The sequence below is a fragment of the Emys orbicularis genome, chromosome 4, assembly GCF_028017835.1.
Source record: "Emys orbicularis isolate rEmyOrb1 chromosome 4, rEmyOrb1.hap1, whole genome shotgun sequence".
Classification (NCBI taxonomy): Eukaryota; Metazoa; Chordata; order Testudines; family Emydidae; genus Emys; species Emys orbicularis.
Window position 1 is genome coordinate 134,206,601 of NC_088686.1, and position 13,338 is coordinate 134,219,938.

General features: G+C 43.1%; 1 protein-coding gene across 1 annotated transcript; it reads right to left on the minus strand.

Annotated features, from left to right (window-relative positions):
- On the minus strand, positions 1–11,516 carry SNRPC (small nuclear ribonucleoprotein polypeptide C). The gene is made up of 6 exons (XM_065403652.1): positions 11,418–11,516; positions 9,784–9,826; positions 8,364–8,472; positions 4,396–4,485; positions 3,593–3,697; positions 1–354 (listed from the first exon to the last, which is right to left on the minus strand). Exons 1-6 carry the CDS (start codon positions 11,423–11,425, stop codon positions 230–232), a joined length of 480 nt encoding a protein of 159 aa, XP_065259724.1. The 5' UTR covers positions 11,426–11,516; the 3' UTR covers positions 1–229.
- Positions 11,517–13,338: the final 1,822 nt, after the last annotated feature.

Here is a 13,338-nt window from a genome sequence, read left to right on the forward strand (position 1 = left end):
TCTAAACCAGCATCAACATTTTATTGTTACATTTCAAAAGCAAATGGTGCAAAAAACAGTTACAATGCATCAGCCCAGTGCTCCCTAGATCAGACCTTCTGCAGTTTGAAGGGGCAGCAGGTCTTGTCATCACACTGTTTTGATATAAAATCCTGGAGATGCAGCACCATGATGTTCTGGTGAAGAACATAAAACAGAAACAAAGGAAAGTGTAGCTCCACTTCTATCTCTATCTTTCTGGACGGGTCATCCCTGGCCTCGTTGGCACCATCATGGGCCTGGAGGGAGGTCTCATCATTGGAGGGCCTGGCATCATTGGCATGTGTCCTCCCATGGGCGGCCTCATCCCTGGAGCTACAACACGGCAGAAAAATAGAAAGCACCAGAATAGGCCGATTAGGCATCAGTACAAAACAGTTTGAAAGAGGCTGAACTTAGTCACTCTGCTGAGAAATATCTATATTCTAAGTTTAGAAAGAATAAAACGATTGATCTGCAAGTCTTCTGGATACAGGGAATAAGTCTTCCTGAGAGAGTGTCTAGTGATTATAGGACTAGGAGCCAGGACTCTAGGGTTATGTTTCTAATTTTGACATAATCATTATCTTATAGGTGGATAAACTATCACTTAATTACTTCACAGAAAGGTCAGGAAATTAACATTTAGAAAGTGCTTTGAGATCCTCTGATGGAATGTGCTATAGAATGGCCGAATAACTTACTTCTCGTCTCTTTGCATGACAGCATTATCAGAAAGGAAAGCTTGAATCATTACAAACACTAGATCGGGGTGGGCAAACTATGGCCCGCAGGCCGGATCCGGCCCCTCAAGGCTTTGGATCCGGCCTGCGGGATTGCCCCCCGTGGCCCCGCGCTGCTCTCAGCAGCACCCGGCCCAACGTCCCTGTGGCCCCCGGACCCTTGCCTCCAGGCACTGCCCCCCGCAGCTCCCACTGGCCGGGAACGGGGAACCACGGCCAATGGGAGCTTCAGGGGAGGTAATATATGGAGATATACCTATCTCATAGAACTGGAAGGGACCTTGAAAGGTTATCGAGTCCAGCCCCCTGCCTTCACTAGCAGGACCAGGTACCTGGAGGCGCGGCAAGGGCAGCGCACGTGGAGCCCTCTGACACCCTCCCCCTTCCTGGAGCGGCGTGGGGACGGGGACAGGGCAGGCATGCAGGGAGCCTGCCCTGGCCCAGCTGCATGCCACTGCCACCCCGGAGCCCAAACCCCTCCTGCACCCCACCTCCCAACTCCCTGCCCTAAGCCCCTGCCTGCACCGTGCACCCCAACACCCTGCCGAGCCCCCTTGTAAACCCCACACCCCTCCTGCACCCCAACCCCCTGCTCTGAGCCCCCTCCCGCAGTCTGCACCCCTCCTGCACCCCTGCCCTGAGCCCCCTCCTGCACTCTGCACCCCCCGGCACCCCTGCCCTGAGCCCCCTCCTGCACTCTGCACCCCTCCTGCACCCCAATCCCTTGCCCAGAGTCCCTTCCTGCACACTGCACCCCGCACTCCCTCCCGCACCCCAACCCCCTGCCCCGCCCCTGCATACAATTTCCCCACCCAGATGTGGTCCTCAGCCCAAAAAGTTTGCCCACCCCTGCACTAGATCATGTTGAATCAATTATTCAAGTGTTCTCAGAAGATTTGCCATTTACACCTCTCACAAGGACAAGCATTGCTGCAGGTTAGTCTGAGATGTAAAGTCCACTCTTTATGCCCCTTATTGAGCGCTGCTTCTCTACTACTGACAAGAGCATCACAAAGGACACTGCACCACTGCTGATGTGTAGTTTTATTCCTTGGATCCTACTGTAGAAATACTCAGTGAACCCAGACATGCTGTATGACAACAAGCCTTCCTGTGCCAATATTGTCAGTACAGAGATGGAACATAATACCCTTTTGATTTTTCCTTTACCAATTTCTTTGATAACTCTTAATATTTCTGGGATTACATTCCTTGGCAACACCCCAAAAGATTTCAAATTCTACAAAACTTCACATAATACACTGCAATCTCCACTTATCACTAAAATATATCTACCCCCCTGGTGCAGACACTACTTAACAGTGCATGCAATTTAACACTACACAAATTTATTATATTAAGTTCACAATTAGGGCTGTCAATTAATTGCAGTTAACTCAAGTGATTAACTCAAAACAAAGTAACTCAAGTAAAAAAATTAATCGTGATTAATTGCAGTTTTAATCACACTGGTAAGCAGTAATAGAATACAAATTTAAATTAGTTATAAATATTTTTGGATGTTTTCTACATTTTCAAATACACTGATTTCAGTGTACAGTGAACATTAAAGTGTACAGTGCTCACTTTATATTGTTATTTTTATTACAAATATTTGCACTAAAGAAAAAATAGTATGAGGTGCATTAAAAAAATACAAGTATTGTAGTGCAATCTCTTTATCATGGAAGTGCAACTTACAAATGTCAAATTTTTTGACATTAATTGCACTCAAAGACAAAACCCATGAACTTTAGAGCCTACAAGTCCATTCATTCCTAATTCTTCTTCAGCTAAATGCTAAGGACAAACGAGTTTGTTTACATTTATGGGAGATAATGCTGCAGCTACTTATTTACGTCACCTGAAAGTGAGAACAGGCGTTCACATGGCACTGTTGTAGCCAGCATTACAAGGTATTTAGGTGCCAGCTATGTTAAACGTTTGTATGCACCTTCATGCTTTGACTTGTAAATTGCACTACTTTGTTTATTTTTTTACACTGCAAATATTTGTAATAACAATAATAATGTAAAGTAAGAACTCTACACTTTGTATGTGTTGTAATTGAATTCAATATATTTGAAAATATAGAAAAATATTTAAATATTATAAATTTAAATTGTATTCTATTATTGTTTAACAGTGTGATTGAAACTGCAATTAATCACGACTATTTTTTTTAATCTGGTGATTAATGTTTTTAATTGTTTTGACAGCCCTATTAACAATACTGTTTAAAATAGTTTAAAGATCTGGAACGAAAAGGATATGGGGTACCAGGCAAACTGTATCCAATTTTTACTGCAGGGGAAAATTATGGAGCTAATGAAATTATCAGTCAAAACTTGACCTCAACACAAGGATTATCAGATACTCTTGTCACTAATGCCACTTTAATAACCAAAAGCTAAGGACATCAGTTTTACCACTCATCTCTACCACCACGCAGAGGCCAGTGGATCAGTACGGACTGAGTGCAAAGGATCACCTACTGAAACACTACCACAACCTGAAGACTTTGGCCATTTCCCCATCCAACTACTGACCTAGCTCAACTGCTTAGCATACAAGAGCTGATTAGATTTCATCCTGAAGTTAAGTGGCCACAAGCTAGTGTGTGTCAATAAATTTAACACCCAGGTACTCCAACTGCTTAGAGAGAATATTTTCCATTGACTATCATTTACAGACATTCACTTTGCTGTGAATCAAGATATTAACAAACAACTGGAAACATCTCAATCACCTTGCTAATCTAAACGAGCAGTACTCAATTATAAAAAAATAAATAAACTAGAAATTACGTGTTTCTGCAGGCTGAGACTTACCAGGACCAACTGGCATCATTCCTGGAGGAGGTGGGCCCATCATTGGCATCATTGGAGGTCCACCCATATGGGGAGCTGGCATCATACCTGGTCGTGGAGGACCAGCTGAAAGAACATGTATAAAAACTGATTACACACACATCTAAATCAATGTGTGTGTCATGCTAGCAGATGCGAAAGTGATGTGGAATCCTAGTTAATAAACACTTGTAAACGGCTAAAGATCTTCAGTTTGTGTCTTGTACAGTCTCTTATGATAGTATACGAACATCCCTTTTCAATTTTAGTACACTTTTCAGCAGCCAAGAAATTAGTCAAGCGCCTGCTGCTGCACATCTAATAAAAATGACCAATCTGTCCTGCAACAGGGATAAGATCTTTAGCTAATAAGGAGCCATTTCCCAAATGGAATGCAGAGCATATTAAATAGTTTCTCTTCTACTTCAAGAATATGAGTGGTGTGAGTGGCTTCATTAGAGATACAGTAAAAAAGCTAGCAAGCAAATGAAGGAACAGTTATTTTACAGCCTATTGCATTTAACACCACTATGCAAAATGTTAGAATTAAATCGCTAAAAAACCTCAAGATTATTCAAAGCTATTGGAGGACTCACAAAGAACTGCTTTACATTTTCATTATCAAGCTCAGGGAACATTCTGAGTTCACAAATTACTTCGTAATATTTTAAATCAGAGGACAATTCCAGCAAAGTCCTATTGAAGAAGAAAGCGAGCAGTAGCCAACAAATAGGTATACTGCTGGCATGCTACTCACAACGTAAGAACTCAATATTCAAACTTACGCATATTGGGAGGAGGGGGGATCATGGCTCCCGCAGGAGGTGGAGCAGAAAAAGGAGTAGGTGGAATTTTGCCTTGTTGAAATGCAGCCGCTACATTAGGAATAAGGGGAGACAGTCATTAATTTGTCAACAGAACTACTATAGCATTTTGACAATATGAGTTTCTCCCCGCCTTGACTCTTTCCCAAAATATAATTATTTACATCATGCTGAAATCACGCGTGGTCAGAGCCTCCTGAAAGCTGCAGTACTGGCTGGACTCTTCAACATGTCCCAGCCTGAATACTGCTTCTAGTGAGGCGGAAGTACACACTGTATGCCTTTTGCCTTCCTAAAAAGTTTTATAAATACCAATTATCTAAGTTAACGAAAACTAGAGCAGACTGAGGAACTTCACATAGTTAACTGAATGAGAAGTGGGATAGCACATGAAAATCCATGCTGACAAATGCAAAGTAATTAACAGGAAAGAAAACATCAACTACTCATACACACTGTTGGATTCCAAATTAACTTCAAATGCTCAGGGAAAAGACACAGGCATCACTGCAGATAACTACATGAACACCTCTGCCCAATGTACAGCGATGGTCAAAAATATCAGACAAAGGTTTACAACGGATATAAAGAATGGAACAGAAAATACTGACAGTATTATGCCTCTTAAAATCAATTATAAACACCCACTTGGAATACTGTGTTCAGTTCTAGTGACCTTATCTCAAAATGGATATGGCTGAAAGAGATTGTTCAGAAATAGGCAATGAAAGGCATAGATAGACTTCCATATGAGAGAAGACTGAAGAGACAGATTGTTTAGAGAGGAGACAAACGAGAGGAACATAACAGAGATAGCAAAATTATTAATGGTATTGAGGAGTGAAATTTAGCACTTTTATTTACTCCCAAAATACAAAAACAAAAGGGACCATCAATGGCAACATATTTAAAAGTAATAAAAGGAAACACTTTTTTTTAATCTCAATATATAATTAGCCCGTGGAACTCATTGCCATTCAATATATAAATGAGGCCAAGAGACCAGTATGTTTCAAAAGCCAGATTCGACAGTTACATAAGTAACTTTTACAGTTACATTAGATAGGACAAAACACAGGAATATAAACCCTCATATTTAAGAGCGCAAGCTAACCACTCCTGTTGAAATTAATGGGAGTAGAGGGTGCTAGGCAACTTGCAGGATTAAATCCTTAGAAAGGCAACAATCACGAGGAACAATCAAATCCATATGAAAGATGAACCAAATAAATCCCTTCTATCCTAGGGCTTGTGCACTCTTAGGGTATGTCTACACTACGAAATTAGGTCGATTTTATAGAAATCGATTTTTTGGAATTCGATTTTATACAGTCTATTGCGTCTGTCCACACTAAGCGCATTAAGTTGGCGGAGTGCATCCTTACTACCGCGGCTAGCATCGACTTACAGAGCAGTGCACTGTGGGTAGCTATCCCACAGTTCCCGCAGTCTCCGCTGCCCACTGGAATTCTGGGTTAAGCTCCCAATGCCTGACGGGGCAAAAAACTTTGTTGCGGGTGGTTTTGAGTACATGTCATCAGGCCCCCCTCCCTCCCTCCTTCCATGAAAGCAACAGTAGACAATCGTTTCGCGCCTTTTTTCCAGGGTCCCATCCACTGGACCCTCTCAGCCCACTGCCTGCCTGGATGATTGGAACCCCAAGCAGGCAGCGGGCTGAGCAGGGTTGACGGACGTAGCCCCAGACCAACAGCGGGCTGAGCAGCTCAGCCCGCTGCCGGTCTGGGGCGCCATCCACCGGCTCCTGCCAGCCGGGGTCCCGCTCAGCCCCGCTCAGCTGGCAGACCTCAGTGAGGTCGATCAAGGGTGCCTGGACAGACATGGCTATCCTTCTCTTAGAGCACCAAATGGGAGGGACTCCAGGTCATTCTCTTCTTTAAGTTTCGTCTCATGGAGATTCAGTCCTGCCTGGAATATTATGCGAGCTGGAGGCTTCTGCCTCAGGCTGCTCTCCCAGCCAGCATTACCACACGGTCGCACCTACCCCAGCCTGCCCCTTGCTCCCATGGTTCATGAAGCCTGGACAGTAGTAAGGAGCAGTTCAACTTGTGGAATGACAAATCTAGAATGAAGGATTGCACTCTATGGGCTACATTAAGATTATTTCAGAGTCCTAGATAGCATTTAGTCCCTATAAAAGGCTTAATGAAAATTTCCCCCCGCCCCTAACAAAAATATTAATTTATCAGAGCAGCTGAAAGGGTAAGGAACTCAGGACTATAACTTAGAGAGAGCTTCCATATTATTTAACTCATAATTGATATAATTCCAAGTAAAATTTCACAGCGCGGTCTGTTCTAAGACTAAAAATGCAGGAGGGGAGTCAGAAAAAGGAATAGTGACCTGTTTCTGCCTTTTTCGAACTGGGGACGTTTCGCGTGTTAGGTGAACGTGATCACCACTACACTAAGGGGCTTTTGCGTGTTAGGTGAACGTGAAACCACTACACTACGGGGCTTCTATTATTTTGCCACAGACTTTGCCGAATGCACAGGAATGTTTTCTCTAGCTACAGAAGCTACCTAATGCAATGTCTAGATCTATGGCCTTCCTGCTCACAAAACAGTCATGCCCCCGCCTAAGGCTGACACAGCGCGGAGTGCATGTGACACAGTGACCTGGCTCGGGCAGGATCGCTAGCGAGGCATGACACTTTTGCCATTAAGCAAACACAGCAATTCTTTCCTGGCCTCTGCCGCTGAATGCCTCCATACATTACGCTGTGCCCTATCAGTGCAGGAGGACTGCCTGAGCTCGGAAAACATGTCATCGCGAGTGTGTTTTTTTCACCTTCTAATCTGCGATAACCTCAGGGACGGAGATGGTAGGGGGAGCGTAGAAACATTCTGGGGGACTACATGGTCACCTGTGCTGCTGAGTTTGCCACACTGGCCAAACAGGAAATGAAATTCAAAAGTTCCTGGGGCTTTTCCTGTGTACCTGGCTAGTGCATCTGAGTTCAAAGTGCTGTCCAGAGTGGTCACAATGGAGCACTTTGGGATAGCTCCTGAAGGCCAATACCATCGAATTGCGTCCACACTACCCCAAATTTGACCCGGCGATGTCTATTTCAGTGCTAATCCCCTCGTCGGGGAGGAGTACAGAAATCGATTTTAAGAGCCCTTTAAGTCGACAAAAATGGCTTCGTCGTGTGGATGGGTGCAGGGTTAAATCGATCTAACGCTGCTAAATTCAACCTAAACTCGTAGTGTAGACCAGGGCTTACAGTTCTGCAGTGGCACAGCTGCACCGCGGTAGTGATTAGTGAAAACGCTACCTACACTGATGGGAGAGCTTCTTCGGTCAGCATAGGTACTCCACCTCCTTGAGAAGCAGTAGCTATGTTGATGGGAGAAGCCCTCCCAACAACATAGCACTGTCTACACCAGGGTTAGGTCAATGTAACTATGTCGCTCAGGGGTGTGGATTAAGTTGATAGCATAGACCAAGCCCTAAAGAAAGGGAACAGTGTCTTGGCTCTCCCACAATAGGAGGGAGCTCAAAAGATGTCCTTCAGATCTGTGGCAAAAGGACTATTAGAAGTTGCTGATATAGGAAGCTGTTTCACAATAAGGGCTTGGGACTTGGTAATTTAGGATAATATGCCATTAGCTTTCAAAAAAAATCTCCAATGAAGTAGGTGGAGAGTTATGCGTAAAAACCTGAGCTGAAGATGACCCTTAAACTAACGGCCTACTAATGCAGGCACCCCTCATGTGAAACCCCATCAATTTTAAGAGAAGTTCCATCCACAGAGTAGCTACATAACAAGGTTCTATATTACTTTCCTGTTCAGACCCACAAGTCAGGACCTTCAGTATTATAATTTACATCTATCCAATGCAACAGGACAGAGGTAGGAGGGAACCTTTTAAGTGAAATTATCTAGATCATGAGGTGATTTTTCTTACTTGTTTTATCAATCAGGCTCTGAGCTTGTTCTTCCATCCATTTCTGATAGTAATCTTTCACATTCTCTTTGTGTTTCCGACCACTGCAGTGGGTCTTTCTCACAGATGGCTGCAAAATGAAGAGATGCGGTTGTCCATGCACTAAGCACAGGTGAGCCAAAGATCTATTTCAAGTTTATATAAAACCACCACAACTAGCAGTCAAGAAACACACACATAGGTTGAGTGGCATACAACAGTGGTTCTCAGCCTTTCTGGACTACTGTACCCCTTTCAGGAGTCTGATTTGTCTTGTGTACCCACAAGTTTCACCTCACTTAAACATCACTTGCTTACAAAAATCAGACATAAAAATACAAAAGTGTCACAGCACACTATCTGGGCTCGAAGCTTCAGCAGGAGTATGACTGAAGCCCCAAGCCCCAGCAGGTGCGCCCTGGCTCTCCAACTTCTGAAGATTGTCATATGTGGCTCGGAGGGTCATTAAGTTTGGCCACCCCGGTATAGTATATAAAGCAGCATAAACAAGTCATTGTCTGCATTTAATTTTAGTTTGTACTGACTTCACTAGTGCTTTTATTGTTAAATGAGACAAATATCTGGAAGAGTTGATGTACCCAGGGAAGACCTCTGCGTACCCCTGGTTGAGAACCACTGGCATATACAGTCAGATGACCGATACAGTCCAATATCTGTGTTTGGAAGCTACAGATCTCTACATCTAGTTTCATTTTTTATAAGTTTGTTTCCTATGATGTGAACAATGTAGTCGTCCCCAATATGCTCATTGTGACACCAACTGGATATATTAACTTGCATGACACTAGCAAATCTATAAGGACCCATGAATCATCATATGAGAGGTACAGCTTATATGGAGAAACAGATCTTACATAAAACTTAAAATTTAATATTTTGAGGGGGTTTCATTTTGGTAAGGAAATGTTCTTTTCAAGCCTGGTATCTTCATTTTAATAGAAGGCAAGATGTTTGACTTATCGTTCAGTTCCAAAATAGAATTTAGAGTAAATCTATTGTTTCTGAGAGGGAACGATAAATGTTCAAACTTATTTTTTATGTTACTGTTGGATGAATGCTGACAGACATTTGACAGGGTAATAGCTTTCCCCAAATCAATTTTGCCACACCACATCACATTGGGCCAGCCCCCTCTCCTTTTCACAGGTATTCTTCCTTTTAAATAATCAAACCTGCTAAAACTGTACCATTCAGTCTCAAGTATAATGGTGCCTCTCCTCTCCAAGCTACAATGTTATGTTTAAGAAAATCTCTCAGATATATTATCCCTAAAGTAAATATATATTTATGTAGCAATGTACCCAGTACTATCTTTTCAAAGGAAAAACTGATCTCTAACTGGATACTCGAAAAGTATGAATACAAAGAGTTTGGTACTTACAGAGTCATGGGTGAGGTATGTGTCACAATAGTCACAATAAAACCTGGAGAAAAGAAAAAAAAAAAACTGTTTTAGAAGCTGGGGGAATTATTACTTATGTCCAATACTTAAGATCTGTACAAGATTAAAAATATACATTTTCAGTTAGAACCTGTTATTTCTACAAGTCAATCAATAGTCATTTACTTTGACAGGGAAAAAAAATTAACCTTTTAGTTTTATCTTCGCTTAACCCCAATATTTTTCTGTCTCAAATCTAAAAAATTCATTGGGGCCCCATCCCACAAGGAGACCTGTATGGGCAGACCCTTCTGCTCATAGAATCATAGGACTTGAAGGGACCTCAAGAGGTCACCTAGTCCAGTCCCCTGCACTCATGGCAGGACTAAGTATTATCTAGACCATTCCTGACAGGTGTCTAAACTGCTCTTACAAATCTCCAATGATGGAGATTCCACAACTTCCCTGGGCAATTTGTTCCAGTGCTTAACCAACCGGAGAGTTAGGAAGTTTTTCCTAATGTCCAGCCTAAACCTCCCTTGCTACAATTTAAGACGATTGCTTCTTGTCCTCCTTGTAACAACCTTTTATGTACTTGAAAACGGTTATGTCCACTCTCCGTCTTCTCTTTTCCAGAATAAATAAACCCAATTTTTTTAATCTTCCCTCATATATCATGTTTTCTAGACCTTTAATCATTTTTGTTGCTCTTCTCTGGACTTTCTCCAATTTGTCCACATCTTTCCTGAAATGTGGCACCCAGAATTGGACACAATACTCCAGCTGAGGCCTAATCAGCACAGAGTAGAGAGAAAAAAATCACTTCTCGTGACTTGCTTACAACACTCCTGCTAATACATCCCAAAATGACATTCACTTTTTTTGCAACAGGGTTACTCTGTTGACTCATATTTAGCTTATGGTCCACTATGACCCCCAGATCCCTTTCCACAGTACTCCTTCCTAGGCAGTCATTTCCCATTTTGTATGTGTCTAACTGAGTGTTCCTTCCTAAGTGAAGTACTTTGCATTTGTCCTTATTGAATTTCATCCTATTTACGTCAGACCATTTCTCCAGTTTGTCCAGATCATTTTGAATTTTAATCCTAACCACCAAAGCACTGGTAACCCCTCCCAGCTTGGTATCATCCACAAACTTTATACATGTACTCTCTATGCCATTATCTACATCACTGATGAAGATATTGAACAGATCCGGACCCAGACCTGAACCCTGCGGGACCCCACTCGTTATGCCCTTCCAGCATGCAGAATTCCACTGGTGTCGCAGGCCTCCTTTTTCAGGACTGGGGCTGTAACTAGTTTGCTTTGTACAGTTCTACCCCCCCTCGCCCTTCCGCCTCAACCACCCCCCTCCCTCACTGCCCCCTACCCCAGAGACCCCCCCATCCGCCCCCCATCACTAAGCCAATGCCCCCCTCAACCGCCACAGCCCCTCCGTCTCTCGCCGCTCCGGGCCCGGCCGTCACCTCCCTGTTCCCCCAGGAGGCCCCCGCAGCTCCCGGAATCGGGGCAGCAGCAGACTCTGAAGGCCCGGGGGGTGACTGAGCGGGAGGGGGGTCCCCAGCCGCCTCCCCACCGTCCCGCGGGGGCCCCGGCCCAGGCTCACTCACTTGGGCATGTTGCTCCGGGGCCCAGGCGCCGTTAGCAGGAAGTGAGACAATCGCTACGCGACTGCTTCCCGCCTTCTGAGTGCTTTGGCTTGACCCTCCCTCGGCACCCGTAGTAGAGCCTGCAGTGCTCTACTGCTATCTCAACGATCACGGGCGCATTGCAAGCCGGGATTTGTGGTTTTTCTCCCGTCCCAGACGCCTATGGTGCCTCGCGAGGGTCAAACGCGATCATCTCTCAGCGATTCGCTTTTCCTTGCGGAAAGTGACTCTCAGAGTGCGTGGAGAGAAGGGGCAGCGTTTCTCTGGGATAAACTTCCCCACATTGCCCCGATGCTACCCTGTCTTTACTGCGCCTTCCCTATACTGTCCCCATACTGTTCCTTCAAAATTCCCCTTCTCTTAAGCTCCCCCATGCTGCTCCCTCTAGACAGACTACTGTACCCCTTTCAGGAGTCGGATTTGTCTTGTGTACCCCCAGTTTCACCTCACTTAAAAACTTCTTGCTTACAAACTCAGACATAAAAAATACAAGTGTCACAGCCACTAGTACTGAAAAATGGCTTACTTTTTCATTTTTACTATATAATTATAAAATAAATCAATTGGAATAAAAATATTGTACTTACATTTCAGTGTATAAAGTATACAGAGTAGTATAAACAAGTCATTGTTTGTATGAAATTTTAGTTTGTGTTGCCTTCACTAGCGCTTTTTATGTAGCCTGTTGTAAAACTAGGCAACTAGATGAGTTGATGTACCCTCTGGAAGACCTCTGCGTAGCCCCAGGGGTATGCATACCCCTGGCTGAGAACCAATGCTTTAAAGATTAATCTTTAAATTTCAAACCTAATTTGGCCTCAGTCAGCTTTGTCATCAGATAGACTATTAGAACATTAAATAATATAATTGAAAGAATGCATCCCTGGCGTCCTCCTGATTCTACTGAAAACCAGTCTGTAATACAATTGTTGACCCTCACACAGCTAAATGCACTGTGGTGCAGTTTGACACACTAAATCCTCAGGCACCCCATACTGATGTAGCATTATCTACAGTGCTGACTGATGTAGTCAAAAGCGGCTGCAAAGTCTATAAACACAAAGTTAACTTCCTTTTGTCTTTCTAGTTGTTTTTCAATAACATTCAGCAGAGCATACATAGCATGGATTGTAGATTGACCTGTGAAGACACCATATTGGTTATACAGGTTGTCTCTCATTTTGGGATTGAAGCAGTATTTCAGTTGGTTGAGTAGTCTGATCATTAACACCTTCCCTGGGACTGACAAGCAGCATTATGCCTTTATAGTTTGAGCAAGATGATCACTCTTCTTTATTTAAATATGGGATGCTTCATCCCCTTTTCCAATCTTTTGGAATGTGACTGCTTTCCCAAATTTTAAGACAACTCTATAAAGCTAGTGAACTAAATCCGAGCTGCCATTCTTTAGCAGTCTGATGAAATATTCTCAAAAGTAGGTGTTTTATCATTTTTAACTGTTTGACCACAAGCATCACATCTTCTAATGTCATTGGCCTGTTTTCTGATAGATTCTTTTTTGGATTAACTTGTAATTTACATCTTGGTGGGATCTGTTCGTTAATTCACAACAATGCTCACAGCAACACTTAGGTTGTGCATCAATATCCTGGCAGTATTCTCCATTTTTGTCCTTAACTTGTGGAAATTATTCAGCCCAAATGGGAGTTATATCACACATTACAAGAGCACATGTTATTTTAGTAGATCATTCCTGTTCTTCACAACATCAGCTCTGCTGTCTTGTGCACATACACATAAAGATAGATAAGGTAGGAGAGATGGCCCCTTCATTTCTTTATTATATAGTTAAGTGATTTACATCCCTACGCTTTAAAATATGACAGAATGTATGAGACTGGATGACACCGTACTTGTTCAC